The sequence below is a fragment of the Merops nubicus genome, unplaced genomic scaffold (genome assembly GCF_000691845.1).
Source record: "Merops nubicus isolate BGI_N331 unplaced genomic scaffold, ASM69184v1 scaffold38644, whole genome shotgun sequence".
Lineage (NCBI taxonomy): Eukaryota > Metazoa > Chordata > Aves > Coraciiformes > Meropidae > Merops > Merops nubicus.
Genome location: NW_008606950.1, coordinates 10,249 through 24,500, shown reverse-complemented (window position 1 = coordinate 24,500; position 14,252 = coordinate 10,249). Strand labels below are relative to the sequence as shown.

At 41.0% G+C, this 14,252-nt stretch overlaps 1 protein-coding gene across 3 annotated transcripts in view; it reads left to right on the top strand.

Moving 5' to 3' along the window:
* Nucleotides 1-14,039, top strand: part of SEMA6A (sema domain, transmembrane domain (TM), and cytoplasmic domain, (semaphorin) 6A) — a 61,512-nt gene extending 47,473 nt beyond the window's left edge. For all 3 annotated transcript variants that reach the window (XM_008939805.1, XM_008939804.1, XM_008939803.1), the window contains one exon: nucleotides 12,850-14,039. In XM_008939805.1, the coding sequence (XP_008938053.1) occupies nucleotides 12,850-14,039 (1,190 nt within the window). The remainder of the gene's footprint in view (nucleotides 1-12,849) is intronic.
* The last annotated feature ends 213 nt before the right edge of the window (nucleotides 14,040-14,252 follow it).

The following is a 14,252-nucleotide window of genomic DNA, read 5'->3' as shown; positions in this document are numbered from 1 at the left end:
ACTAGTTTTTAACAGCTCCATTGGCATTACAAGAGCTTAGGGCAGTTTATAGAAAAGTTACTCAGGACACATTAAGAGGCATTTCTGGCACAGCTGTACAATATAGCAAACATTTGGAAATGGCTAACAGTACATTCATCACTAACTTTGTGCTGGCTGGGAAGAATACCTGCAATACTCTAAAACAGTGAGTTCCAGTGGATAGCCTCCTGACCAGTTCCAGCCTCCCATGTCTACCAGAGTGATTAGCCCTGGATATTAAATAGTACTCCTCCTACCAGTAAGCAAAGCTTGCTGTCTTCTGTGAAATAAAATCTTAGATGAAGGTGCAGCTCGATAGCATTATCACAACTGGGCATAAACTAGACAGTTCTTTCATATTCCCAACAAGGATATTTTTAATTGGAAAATAACACCAGCTGCATGCTGTCAATAATATACCATCTTGTTCATACTCCATCCGATCTTACCCACAATTGTGATAGAAAATAAAAGAACAGCTGCTAAAAAAAGGGGGGCAAGCAGGCAGATTTTTAAAGCTCTACAAAGCTACTGTTATTCACTATCATGTTGCTGTAGAAGTAAACAGAGAGGGTTTTTTTTTTTCCTGGAGACCCTGAAAGATCTGCAATTACTAAATGCAAACAGTATCATTTTTGTGGCTTTTGTATTAAGTACAGGGAGATGTTGTACCATACAAAGATGCTGAGCTGGGAGGGCAACCCAGCCCCTTAAAATAAGAGCATAGACAGGAAATTTAAGTGTGCACAGACACACCTCCTGAACAGCAGCACACTGAAGCTTTCATTAAAATAATTCCAAAAGTCTTCTGAGAAGCATATATTTTCCAGGTGTTTTCTTATTCTTTAAATCAGAAAACTGTACTGAGTTCCTCTCTGGAAGCAAGCATGGTGTGTGAGACAGAAGCTGCGTAAACACTGAGTACCACTTGGTTTTAAAGAAGCTAACACAAGTGGTTTTGTCATGTGGTGGAGAAAAAGCCATTGGTAGTTTCTTCGAGCCTGTGGTCAGCACCAGAGAAATTCTATTCCTGCCACCAGCTTATAGCTTCCATCAAACAGTTCAACAATTCTCCGTGTGTATTCGTTGCTCAGTGAGTCCCAGTCAGAGGCTATCAAAGGAGAGTACAGAGCAGGAGTGCCCTCCGTGCCTTCTGCCCACTCTCCCCACCAAATCTCTTGCATTCACCACAGAGCCTGCCCAGAATTTTGGACAATCTCATCCCATAATGAAGAATATGAGAAGCACTTTTCTTTTTTTACAGGTGGAGTTCAGTTTTATCTCTACAAAACACTAGTCTCTCTCCAGTGTCTTAAAGAGGTCTTACAGTCCTGCAACAGTTTATATGCTTTTTTTTTTTTTTTCTAAATATGACCAAGCTACGGGCAATTCCCTGAAGAACTCATCCAATAAGACCAATTAATTTTCTGTACCCAGAGGTATTTGTATATCTCATTGTACAGTTGTCACTTACTGAACTAAATTACTAATATGAAATCAGCAGCTGCTTTCACATACCTACCATCAAGACCTGGAAACACAATACAATTTATCTCTACTTGCTCATAGCAAGAGAACTCGGTAACATCATCAATGTTTCCCTGAAAGGTTTGGTCTCACCTACACCGTGTTTAGAAAGGAGGGGAGAGAAGAAATATATATCACTGAGAGAAAAGAGGCTATGATAAAATTTGTTAGGGTCCCAGTGCTAGGAAAAAAATGAGGCTTTAACCTATCACATGGAAGTTTGTTTATCTGTAGAACAGATCTTGAGAATGAGTCTTCAGATATGAAAAAAGCCAGTCATTTTCCTTTTTGTAGCACCCACCTTCATGTTGATTAACTAGCTGTGCAAGCTGCCTGGGTTGCCTGCAGCAGTGGAAAAAAAGAGCCTGAGCAGAAACTGAAAAAAACAAACAAAAAAAACAAACAAACAAAAAACCACTACAGTAAATGCAGAAAAGAGAGATTTGATCCAGTACCAGAACTGCGTGGAAGGCTAGGGGAGTTGTATTGCAGAAACAGTGCTGTTTGTGAGATAGGTGGTAAAGCAAATACATCGTGCATCTCTGCCTGTCCTGCCACTGGACAGTCAAGAGGTTGTCTGGATGGGCTCTGAATATATGTTGGAGAAGACACTGGTTTGCAGACAGTACTGCAGTTAGATTGCTGCTGGCTGCTGGGGCAGCTTTCTTGGAGCTGAGGCAGTAGTACCTACTTGCCAAAGCATGTCCTCTCAGATTAAAGCTACAGGTTCACCTCCTCTAGGGAAAGCAGACTGGGCATAGTAGTCAAAGAGCATGTTAAAAAATGCAAAGACAGAAAACATCAATAAAGTTATGACATTGAAGTGTAGATGTACATGCAGTGTACAAGCTCCCCTGTAAGGTGGGGAAGTGATAAAAAAAAAATTAAGTAAAAAAGATTCAGAGAACTTTAAATTTGACAGCCAGAAAATGAATGAAAGAGCCACCAGTGGAAACAGAAAATTAAGTGAGAGTGATAATAGCACTAGGACAAGAAGCCCATCAGGGAAACGCTGTCTTTTACTGCAGGATGTGGCTGGAGTAACCTTGCTTGCTTTACTGGAGATCCTGTAGGTTCCGATGAATGTAACTGAGAGGAAAGAAGGCTTTTGGTATTTATATTGGAAGAGTAGTGTGATACAGAAAAATAAATAGCAGTAAAATTATTCTTACTGACTGTTACAGCCAGTGTTTCAAACTCATCACAATTCCTCAGTCATTTAATGTATTCAGAAGCAGATGAGGCTGTGGGACTGAAATACGGATGGAAATTATAAACCTAACATCAGACGTGTACAAGCTATTTTTTGCCTACAGCATCATCCCTACAAATATTCCTAGAAGTGGCCTTGTCTTTCACTGATCACTGGGGACATGTTTTAATTCTTAAGACAAGGTATTTTGACTACACCTGCAGTGTTCTTGAATGAAGAAGAAGTGAAGAGTTAATCCACAGTGTTTTCCTTCTGTCACAAAATACACAGCGCTGTCACTTTAGTGACAGAGGAGGTTTCATCCTTCCTCTGTGTAACAGCATACCCAGCATGGAATCCAGCCACATTCCTAACATGCACCAGCAACCCAGCTGTGGGAAGAAGGACTATCACTAAGAAATACAGTCAATGTGCACAAGTAAATGTTTTTGGCTTGGTGATCTAGTTGTTCAACAGGTTAATAATTAATTCCAGGGCCAAGAATATATAGGACTGTACTGTCTTAATAAATAGTAGTACTAAATGTCTTGGATGTTTAGTAGACGGCTTCTTTGTTAGTTCAGCTGTGATGTGTTCAGTTGCACTACTAACTCAAAACTAGCATTTCCATTTTTGTGTCTTTAAAGAAGATCAGAGCTTTTGAGGAAACAGTTTTTGCTTTTAAGTCACACGCAGTGTTTGAAATTTAACCCCAGTTCCTCCATAAGGCTACTTGGAGCTTCAGCCTGCTAAGCAGAGCTGCTTATGTTGACATTCAGCAAATTCACTTTTCCCTGTTGTGCAGAAAGGCCATAGTTCAAAACAGGCTGTAAAAAAGGGAGGAAAAGCCATGGAATTTCTCAGTGACAGCTTCTCTTTCCTTGACACTGTTCATAAAAACTGCTTCCAGAAAGGCACTGGGCTGCCCAGAATGCATAATGCCCACAGCAGGAGGGAAGAGGGAAAAAAAAAAAAAAAAAAAAAACCCAGCTTTTGTTCTGCACCATGGGAGGAGCTCCATGTAGTGAAATGGGAGCTGTGAAGATGAGAGATTCACTTTGCAGGCTACAACAACTTCTCTGGAGCCTGAAATCATGCATATTCAGCCAAACATATGTAAATCTGGTTTAATCCAGCTGTGAAAGATCCCCTGAAGTAAACTAACAAAGAGCAGCTGGATATGTTTAAGCTCATCCCAGGCATAGTAGTAAGGTCCCAATATGTGCTCTAAGCTTTTTTTTTTTACGTCATTAGAGGAAATACAGGAGACTTTAAAGGAAATTTGTGTTTTAAGATGCAAAGTAGCATAAAGTTTGCCTCTGCCGACACAAACTATAAAAGAAATAATTTTCCTTGACATTTGGATTTTTTACGTTTTAAGTACTGTGAATGCCTGTGGTTTACTTTTTTAAAGGACCTGCTATGTCTGCTTATTCCCCATCACACAGAGCCATCTAAAATTATCTTTGCTCACTGGGAAAGGGTGAGGATTGAGGGAGTGTACTGAAATCCATTCAAAATTATCAGCCACTGCATCCTACCTGCCACTGGGAGAAAGGTTGTCAAGTGCTTGCTAGTGCAAGAGCTGTCCTTCAGCCTAGCCACTGGGACAAATAAAGATGGGCTGGTTTCAGGACTGTAGTGACTTTCATCATTGTATTACAGATCCAGGAAGCTGTGTATCTCAAACATTCTCCCATACCTGCAAACTAATAGAGTGGTTTATTTACAGAGATAGTGCTTAGAAGTAATACAACTAAAAAAGTTCTAAGAGCTTGCTAGTCTAGTCTTTTTCAGGTCTGCCTCCCCTTCATTCCAGTGGTGGTGGGAGTTGTCTGAGCATGAATTTACTGGTTCAGATCTTGTAATTTCCATCTGTAATAATCCATTTCATAAAAGAACTGATATGGCTGCTGTATCATGCATAAAAATTGGATTGCAGGTTCATAGTCAAACTAAAAACAGGTAATTGAGGACTCAACTTCTGATATGGACATGATAAAGTCATTTATCTCAGCTTTCTTGCCTTAGATAAGCAAGATAAGCTTGAAAAAATACAAGAATGAAGGTTCTCCATCCTGCCATTGACAGCAAAGCCACCTGTTGATCTCCCCTCTTTTACTTAGAGCCATCTTTTTTCTATAGAGAATCGTGTTGTCAGTCTTTCATCAAAAGTAAAGAGAAGTAATATAATTTGTACCAGTTGAAAGGAGAAATAAAACTGCCTCTAACGGGGAAGAGTTGGACCTATCCTGAAGGGGTTGCTTCTGAAATAGGACTGATGAAGGGTCCTAAAAACCCTGAGAGAGGCCACTGTAGCTGATCTGATTGTTCAGATACTTTTCAAGGCTTTGTTTTGTGTTACTTCAGTCACATTACATATTGATTTTCTTTTCATAGTTCTGGAATGTGATTTCTCCTCATACCTGCAATGATCCCTGTGCCTCTTGTAATTGAAGGTTTTTTCTTTACCAGATTCATTCTTCTCTCCAAGTACATGCATCTACTTTTGGTTTGCTGGATATCTTAGACTGCTACCTTGCACAACTGGCTTTGGGACCTGTAGGGTGGAAACCAGGGGGAGATGATTGCTCTTCTCATCATGCAAAACTTACCCTTGCAGACCTTCACAGATCCAAAATACCGGCTTACTGCGATGGGAGGGGCAGAAAAAAAGCTTTTCCCAGAAGCTTTAACTGTGAATGTTTGAGCTGTTTTTTTCTAGCTGGTGACACTGAGAGTCAGAAAAACAGGTATTGGCTAGAACTGCACTGAATTAGCAGAACAAGTCCTTGCAGCCAGAAGGAAAATGATGGAAAAAGCTTCCTTACTCTTTTCAACAAAGCAGTTCCAATGAAGTGGTAGACACCAAATCACTGGGATTATAATGTGGTTATAATGTGATTATAATGTCACACCTTGAAATTATTCCTTCAAGAAAATAATAAGATCTGAGAAATGCATGGTAGACTACAGTTATTCCTGAATTTTCTATCATTTTAAACCTGTGTGTCCTGTCTAAATTAATCTGATTTTTTGTTTTAGACATATTGCTGGTTAAAAAGAGGAAGAAAACATGTTAATACCTGCAGGGATTTTCCAGGCTGAAATAGTCTTTTAGCAGTATGAGACTGCCTGTAAACACAGTTCTAACACCTGGAGACACGTGTTGAAAACCTATTCAGTGGTATTTAAAAAAGATATTTTGAAGCCCATAAACATCTCCATTCATAATGAGCCTATACCAGTGTTTCTTGCAAGTCTAAGCAGGGGGAGACGTGTGAGACAGAGAAACTTGCACTGAAATAGGAATTAACTGCAAGGTTTTCTTCTTAAACTACAACAGTAATGAAATCATTGTGCCTTTCTGGAACAACTACTTGTTCTGTGGAAAGTCTCAAGTGATTTTGTAGGTGTTCAAGATGGAAGTGGGCTCATTCCCATTTAGCCAGAGAGGTGATGTTTAAGACAGCAACGACACTGACTCCCTGACTTCTGGTTTTGTGTGGTCTAGACATAAGTATTACCTTATTCCCTTTTAGTTATCCCCACACCTCCCTGACAAAACATCATTCTTCATTTCCCACTTCTGTGTTTCAGTTTTGTGTGTGCCACTGTTTTGCTTTATTACTTTACCATCTGTTGCAGGCAACTTTGGGAAGCTGGACAAGGACAGCTCCCTGCAGAGGTGATCACAGAGCATTCTTGGTGCCCATGGCATGTGGTCATCTCATTGTCCAGAGTAAACTTCTCACAGCCATAAATAATTTCTGAGACAGACGTGTCTTTTTCCCCACACTACAGCTAACCGTGGAGCTCAAACTGAAAGGCGTTGGTTTTGGTGACAGGTATCTTGGCTATTCCCACAGGAACTTGTACTTACTGGACCAGGTATTGCTCTCTGCCTTGTGAGTTAGTCTCACTGACTTCAGCTTGGTTGTGAAAGAAGGCAGCATCCAGACTATTACACCACTAAAACAGCCTCACATTAAGCTATTCAAACTGGGAAGTCGTTTGCTGTTTCTTTTCATTCATCAAGCACTTGCGAGGGTGATAAAACTGAAATTTCATCAGAGCGTACACTTAGGGGAATGTGACTGTGGGGCTCTTCTTGATCTTCTGCCATCCCTGTCCCTGATCATAGGTGAGACAAATAATTTTGCACTTCTTCATAGGATATTTCTTTTTATACTGTACATCCTGAAAGGACACAGCTCATTTGCCAGGCCTCTGGATCTCTTTCCATGTAGACCTTTGATCAATACTTTTCAACTGCAGCTTTTCAGCAGTTTTTAGCTCACTTTCATTTCCTTCTGAGAAAATATGTCGAAGACCTTGCAGAAGTTGAAGGGTATCATACTTAATGTTTCCCCATAAAAAGTAAGCCATTTATCCTGTCAAGAAAGGAAGTTTGTATCATTTAATGTAATTTATTCTTGGCAAATTTGCTTGGGTTTTTTTTTTCCTTAATTACTTTCTCATACTTTAGATAAAAGCTCATAAAATTGATTGCTTAATCACTTGTTCTAGTGTCATTCCCATTCCAAAAATCGAATTGACAGGTCTGTCTTTTCTTAGGTCCTCCCTTTGGCTCGTCTCAAGGGCAGGTAATATGCTTGTCCTTTTCAAGAGCTCTTGATGCTCATAGTTTCTCCAGTGTTCTCCGAGATATTTCACAGTGTCTAAAAATTGCTCTGGCTAGCTCCTTGAGCAGTCAGGAATGAATTCCTTTAGACAAGACGGAAACATCTACATTATTTAAATAGTTCTACCTCTTTTTCTCTGTTCAGGTTGACACTTACTCCCCAACTTTTGTTACATTTCTGATCACAGATCAGTGTGGGGATTTTTGCCAAAAAGTGAATCAGGAAAAGCAGTAAATTCTTCAGTCTCCATGTGTTTTCTTGTCTGTCCTCCTTGGCTGAAATTTGTTGTACTGATATTCATCATTCTCATTTCGTTATGCTCATGCCATGTGTTCTTTAGAATGCTGAACTCTAGTCTTTTGTGATTATCTAATGTTAATAACATTTATGCCCTCTGAAGCCCTTTTCTGTTGGAATTAGGAGTCAAACAAGCCCAGAATAGCTTAATTAGCATTTTCATACAATAATACTTTCAGCACTATACATATCATGCCTTTTGTGTTTAGCAGATATGGAGGTACAGTTCTAACCCTTGAATACTTTTGTTAGATGGTGAAAAGAAGAAGCCTCATCTGTTCCCATTTACAGTGATCTAGTATACAGTAGATATGTATCACCTCTGATCTTTTTTCTGTCTTATTTTCACCCAGAGACAAGTCTGCTTCTCACCTTTTCCAGAACCTATTTCTATTGACATAAAATTTAATGTCTCCTTGCTTTCTCCCCAACTATCTTTAGTGAGCAAACTAGATCAATACTCTACTCAAGATTTATCCAAGCACTAGCTTATTTCACCATTTTGAAATTTTTTTTTTTTTTTTTTTTTTTTGAAACAGTTTGAAAGTTTAGAAACTTTTTTCTTAATGTCTTCTCAACCAAACAACACTGTGTACCTCACCAACAAGCTCTGCTGGAAGAAAGAATGAATTATGCATAGCAAAATAATACAAATGCAAATACAATAGCAAAATACAGTAGCAGGTCTTCAGAAGGAAGGTGTGATTTTTGCATGTTCTAGACTGTTAAGGTACAAGGCATACTGACTGAGAAAATGAACGGTGATGTTAGGAGATGCAGATAAAAGGACACAGGATGAAATTACAGAAAGTTAGTGGAGAAGGAAGGATCAGGTTATCTACAGGAATCAGAATGGCCATGAAAAATGGAGACTATCAGGTGAGTAGGCTGGCTTTTCTGCTAGCCAGAAATAATAGTACATCACACGTGGGGAGGCCCTGAAGTCATAAGCCCAGTTGTGATTTGCTAAAGACAAATCTTGACGGATTCAGGGAGATACATGTGTCATTGTGTTTGTGGCATGAACAACATGTGAGGTGTAATCCTAGAAGTTGCAAATATTTAACCTCCTCTAAGTCTTTGAAGCTTTTTCAGTTTTACTACTATTTTTACCACCAGACCTATCCCAAATATAGTGTTAATACATTTATTTCTGCCAACAGTAGCTCTTTCCAAAGAATAGATGGTTATTATCCCTAGCACTACCTCCGTATGTACTATGGTAAACAGCCAAAAGTATTGATGAGCAGTTCAGACCACATAAAATTAAATAAGCAACGTATTTTCACATTTGGAAAGAACATATTGCAAACAGGAAATGCTAGGCATAATATTTTAAGGGTAAAAATGTTTAATTTAGAATACTTGCTTTATTATTCAATACAACATAGAATGATACAGTGATATTTATGTAGATTATATTGTGCAGTCTGATTCAGTAGCATTTTATGCAGCCAGCACGGTCAGTTTTCCAGTATATGTCTTAGAAAGATGGCAGGTAATGTACAGCGATAAGACATTTTAGTAGCAGGTATCCTCAAAGCTGGGAGTCTGAATACTTTACTTAGCTTTCAAAAATGTAGGCCTTTCATTTTTCTGATTATTTTCTCACTGTATTTAAATTCTGTGAATAATTAGTGCCAGTGAATAATGCTAGACTGAGCCCCGGGGACTGTGTTGTTCTTTAAGAACTGCAGGGTGGGTAGAAGCACACACAGTACAGTCCGTAAAGTGGCATGAACACTGTCCTATCTGTTTTCTTTCAAACTGACTTGTTTCGGGGGCACAGTTGCAATCATACACTTACTTCTTCATCCCAGTCTGTGAAGGCAGTTACTACTGATGCTAGGGGCTTGAGATGTTGATTGCCAATGACCACAATTATCAGCCTATTTCATATTGGGTTCCTCCCTCTGTGGTCATTACTTAATTGTATGTATTCCGTAAATATTAATGAAGGGTCAAATCTTGCCCATCTTATTTCATTTACGTTAAAGTTATTTGGATTACTTGTATAGCCAAAGAAACATAAATGTTATGCATGATAAAAATGATATCATTAACCTGGCATGGTGTCTACCTGCCTAGAGAAAAGCACTAATGTTAAATGTCCTTTAACTCTAGTATAGAAAACATTATAGACATAAAGAAAGTTTCAGCTTAAGAGGAAATAGCTGGAATCAGGCTGTTTTAAGACCCTCATGAATTTCTGCAGATGAAAAACCTGCAGCATAAGTGACATCATTTCAGCTGCCACTTTCCTGAACACATATGGTCACTCTGTCTGAACTGTATGGTAATTTTGTAATGTGAGTTGCAATGATTCAATATCCATTGGTAATATGAACCTGAAGATTTCTTGTTGCTTTTGTATAGTGCTTCAGGTTTATGTCTAAGGCTATCATTCACTTGCAGAGGAGGACTTCACCTGAATCTGATGGCTGAGGGTCTGGAACAACCTCATTTTAGCCAGTAGGAAATATCAGGCATGGACATGAGCTTTAAGCTATTCTTTTGCATCCTATCATGAGATGCCTGACAGAGAGATCAACACTTTCCTTTCTACTCCCCATCATGAGGAAGTTTTAGATAGCAGTGAGGTCTCCTCTTCTCTAAGCTGAACGAACGGAGCATCTTCAGCCACTCCTTGTCAGTCATGTCCAGTGGTCTTTTCACCACCTTTTTTGCCTTCCTTTGGACACATTCTTGTATTTTTATATGATTGGTACTTTGGCCACAAGGGCACATTGTTGACTCATATTGAGCTTACCATTAACCAAAACCACCATATCTCTTTATGCAGGGCTGCACTCCAGCCTCCTGTCTCCCAATCTATACATAAAAGGGTGTTCCATTAGTAAGGCATGACTTGGCCTTCACAAACCTATGCTGGCTTTGACTGCAGGTGCTTACACACTTAAGCAGGCACTGACCAGGTATTTTGAGTCTTTTTTGTGGTAAAAACACTGGACTTAAGTGTTCAAAGGGGCATATCTCTTAAGAAGTTTGTGCATGGAAGATGTCCATGAAATTAGGCTTTTTAGAGATTTTCTTAACTTCACACCATGCAGTGTATTTCTGGATAAGACATAACACTTCCCTGACCATCATTCCCACCCATTTAAGACTCTGATTCTCCAGTTAATGACTATAGACAATTTTACAAGTGTAAATAAATTTGGTCTCAACATACTGCAGAGTCTAGCATGTAAATACTAGCAGGTAAATGTCCATGGAAGACCTGCACCTTTGGAGTGAATTGTAGTTACTACTGACTGTGCTGTAAGCACTAGACTGTGCTTGTGGTCTATATACAGCAATTTTGTATGTGGATTTAAATTACAGAGCTAGGTTCTACCACTGCTTGTGAAGTGCTGATGACAAAGAATATAAAAAGCCACCTCCTAAAAAGCTGCTGGGCTTTAAAAGAGGGTTCTCTTAGAAACACTTAATTTGAAGATTGTTCCTAATTAGATATTGGCTTTTGAGATTTGCTTCCCTGTCATTACTTTTTTTTACTATTAAGACACTTATATGAATGCAGGATCTTATTTTCTTAAGTGGTCATCTGTTCTTGCTATTTATTCTCCTTGTGAAATCACAATCCTTTGTCACAGCACAATAATTTCCATGACAACCAGCTGTGATGTCACACGTAGGGGCTTATGATTTCAAGAGCTATTTAGCTTTTAAATACAGTCCTTGTCCACCTAAACTCTGCAATTAAATGGGTACAGAAAAATATGTGCTATAGAAGCAATACTGTATCTAGACAGAATATGTATCAAAGGTTTCTGTGAGATAATGGCAACTTTTCAATGCTCTTTTAACATAGCTTGCTGAGAAATCTTTTGCATTTGGTCTGAATTCTGGCTGCTAGTACCTTCTCAGCCAAATACGTGAAAAGACATTATTCTAGAAGGAGCTGATTTATGACATGAAAGTTTTGTATCTCACAAAGTCTCAGGACAGTCTTGGAGATGATAGTTTTTCTGTCTCACTGTCTCTGTTGTAATACAGACAAGGATTACATTTCCTTAGAATATGTGGAGCTTTTAGTGCCCTGGCATTGGACCCTCTCTGGATAAAGAGGTGGGAGAAATGTTCCTTCAGCTCCTTGTCAGGCTTTGGCTGCAACTCGTTAAGAACTAGGAGCAAAATCAGAAATTAAAAAAAGCAAACTAGAGGCTCTGTGCTTGTGTTTCATTAGCATTGCTGGCTTGGTGCCCAACTATGTCAGAAAAAAACTACTTTCTTCAGAAATTCAGGGTATTGATTAATGCTGTATTTAGGGACTTCAGATGGAGGAGGCACACTCTGCCAAAGATACTTTCGCTGACAGCAGGCGCTTGGAGGGCCAAGTAAGATTTGGCAGTGATCTCTGACCACGGCACAGGACCACAAGATGGGGCCTTCAAAGTCAAGGCTTTCAGATGAGAAAGCATAAGCTTCAGCACAGAGGTCAACCTATTCATGTGTTCAGAACAAGAGAGAGCTTTTAAAAGTAAAATAGCAAGGACAGTCATCCAGCAGGCTCAATAGATTTCAGCACTGTGCTCCATCTTTCATAGTTATTTAAGCATCCTCCTGAAGCTCAGGCATGTGATACTTACTTTTGAAACATATGACAAAGATAACAGAATGAAGAGCAGAGAAAGAAGCCTTGAACAATGGTGGGATGCACTTCTCTGGTATTTGCAGAGCTTCTGTCTCCTCTTCTCCTTTTAAAGGTTTTTCAGTGTGTGTGGTGCCACAGTAAAAATAAGGGAATATTAGATGAGGAGAGATCAGGTGGAGGGAGGGGAGGAATGAACAGTATGTCAGAGGAGGAGAAATAATAGCTCTGACCTTCTGTAGTCAGTGTGAGTTGCCCAGGGCCAGGATTTCAAACTGATTGCAGTTGACCTGCAAGTAAATTCTCTCTCCCCTCCTGAACTTAATAGTCTTCAATGCCCGACCTAAAAGCTGTAATTGAAAGCCCACGGCTGCACATGCAAGATGTAGCTGGCAGCTACAGTACACCTCCAAATTTGGGCAAGCTGATCAAAAATCGCCTTGCAAAACACAAACAAACCACCTAGGGTGTGCCTCTGAACAAAGCAGTTAATGATAAGTAGCTTTTCCCCATCCTTAGTTTGTTTAACTGTTGTATGCTGTTTATTGCAGGAGTGATTCGTGAGAGTTACCTGAAGGGTCACGACCAGCTGGTACCAGTCACCCTGTTGGCCATTGCTGTTATTCTTGCTTTTGTCATGGGGGCCGTCTTTTCAGGAATTATAGTGTACTGCATCTGTGACCATCGCCGCAGAGACATGGCTGCTGTGCAGAGGAAGGAGAAGGAGCTGACCCACTCCCGCCGCGGCTCCATGAGCAGCGTTACCAAGCTCAGTGGCCTCTTTGGGGACGCTCAGTCCAAGGAGCCGAAGCCTGAAGCGATCCTCACGCCTCTGATGCACAATGGCAAGCTGGCTACCCCAGGCAGCACTGCCAAGATGCTGATCAAAGCTGACCAGCACCATCTGGACCTTGCCGCCCTGCCAACCCCTGAGTCCACCCCAACCCTGCAACAGAAGAGAAAGCCAAGCCGTGGCAGCAGGGAATGGGAGAGAAACCAGAACCTCATCAATGCCTGCACAAAAGATATCCCTCCGATGGCCTCGCCCGTGATTCCAACCGACCTGCCGCTCAGGGCTTCTCCTAGCCACATTCCCAGTGTTGTGGTCCTGCCCATAGCCCAGCAGGGCTACCAGCACGAGTACGTTGACCAGCCAAAAATGAGCGATGGGGCTCAGATGTCTGTGGAGGACCAGAATGCTACCCTTGAGTACAAAACTATCAAGGACCATCTCGTTGGTAAAAGCCCCAGCCACGGGGTTAACCTAGTGGAGAACCTTGACAGCATGCCACCAAAGGTGCCCCAGCGGGAAGCTTCCCTCGGGCCACCAAGCACCTCGCTGTCACAGAGTGGCCTAAGCAAGCGGCTGGAGATGCACTCATCTGCTTACAGCGTGGACTACAAGAGAAGCTACCCTACAAACTCGCTCACGAGAAGCCACCAGACGTCGACCCTCAAAAGAAACAACACTAACTCCTCTAACTCGTCCCACCTTTCCCGCAATCAGAGCTTCGGACGGGGAGACAACCCACCGCCAGCCCCGCAGCGAGTGGACTCCATACAAGTCCACGCGGCGCAGGCCCAGGCTGTGACTGTATCGCGGCAGCCGAGTCTCACCGCTTACAACTCGCTGACGAGGGCAGGGTTGAAACGCACGCCCTCACTAAAGCCAGACGTACCTCCCAAGCCTTCTTTTGCTCCGCTCTCCACATCCATGAAGCCCAATGATGCGTGTACATAATCAGAGTGGGGTGGGAGGGGGGAGGATGGCAATTCAGCAGAGGTTGCCCTTGAAAGCCAGTGTTCTGCAACTGTTACTGCTCACTCCTCTGAGAAGATAGTTGTTGCAAGATGAAGATGTGTTGGATTTCTGCTCTCTGGGAAAAGTGGAATATTTTTTTAACCCCGAGCCATATGACCCATGGTTGAAGGTTTGCAATTGCAGGACTTGCCC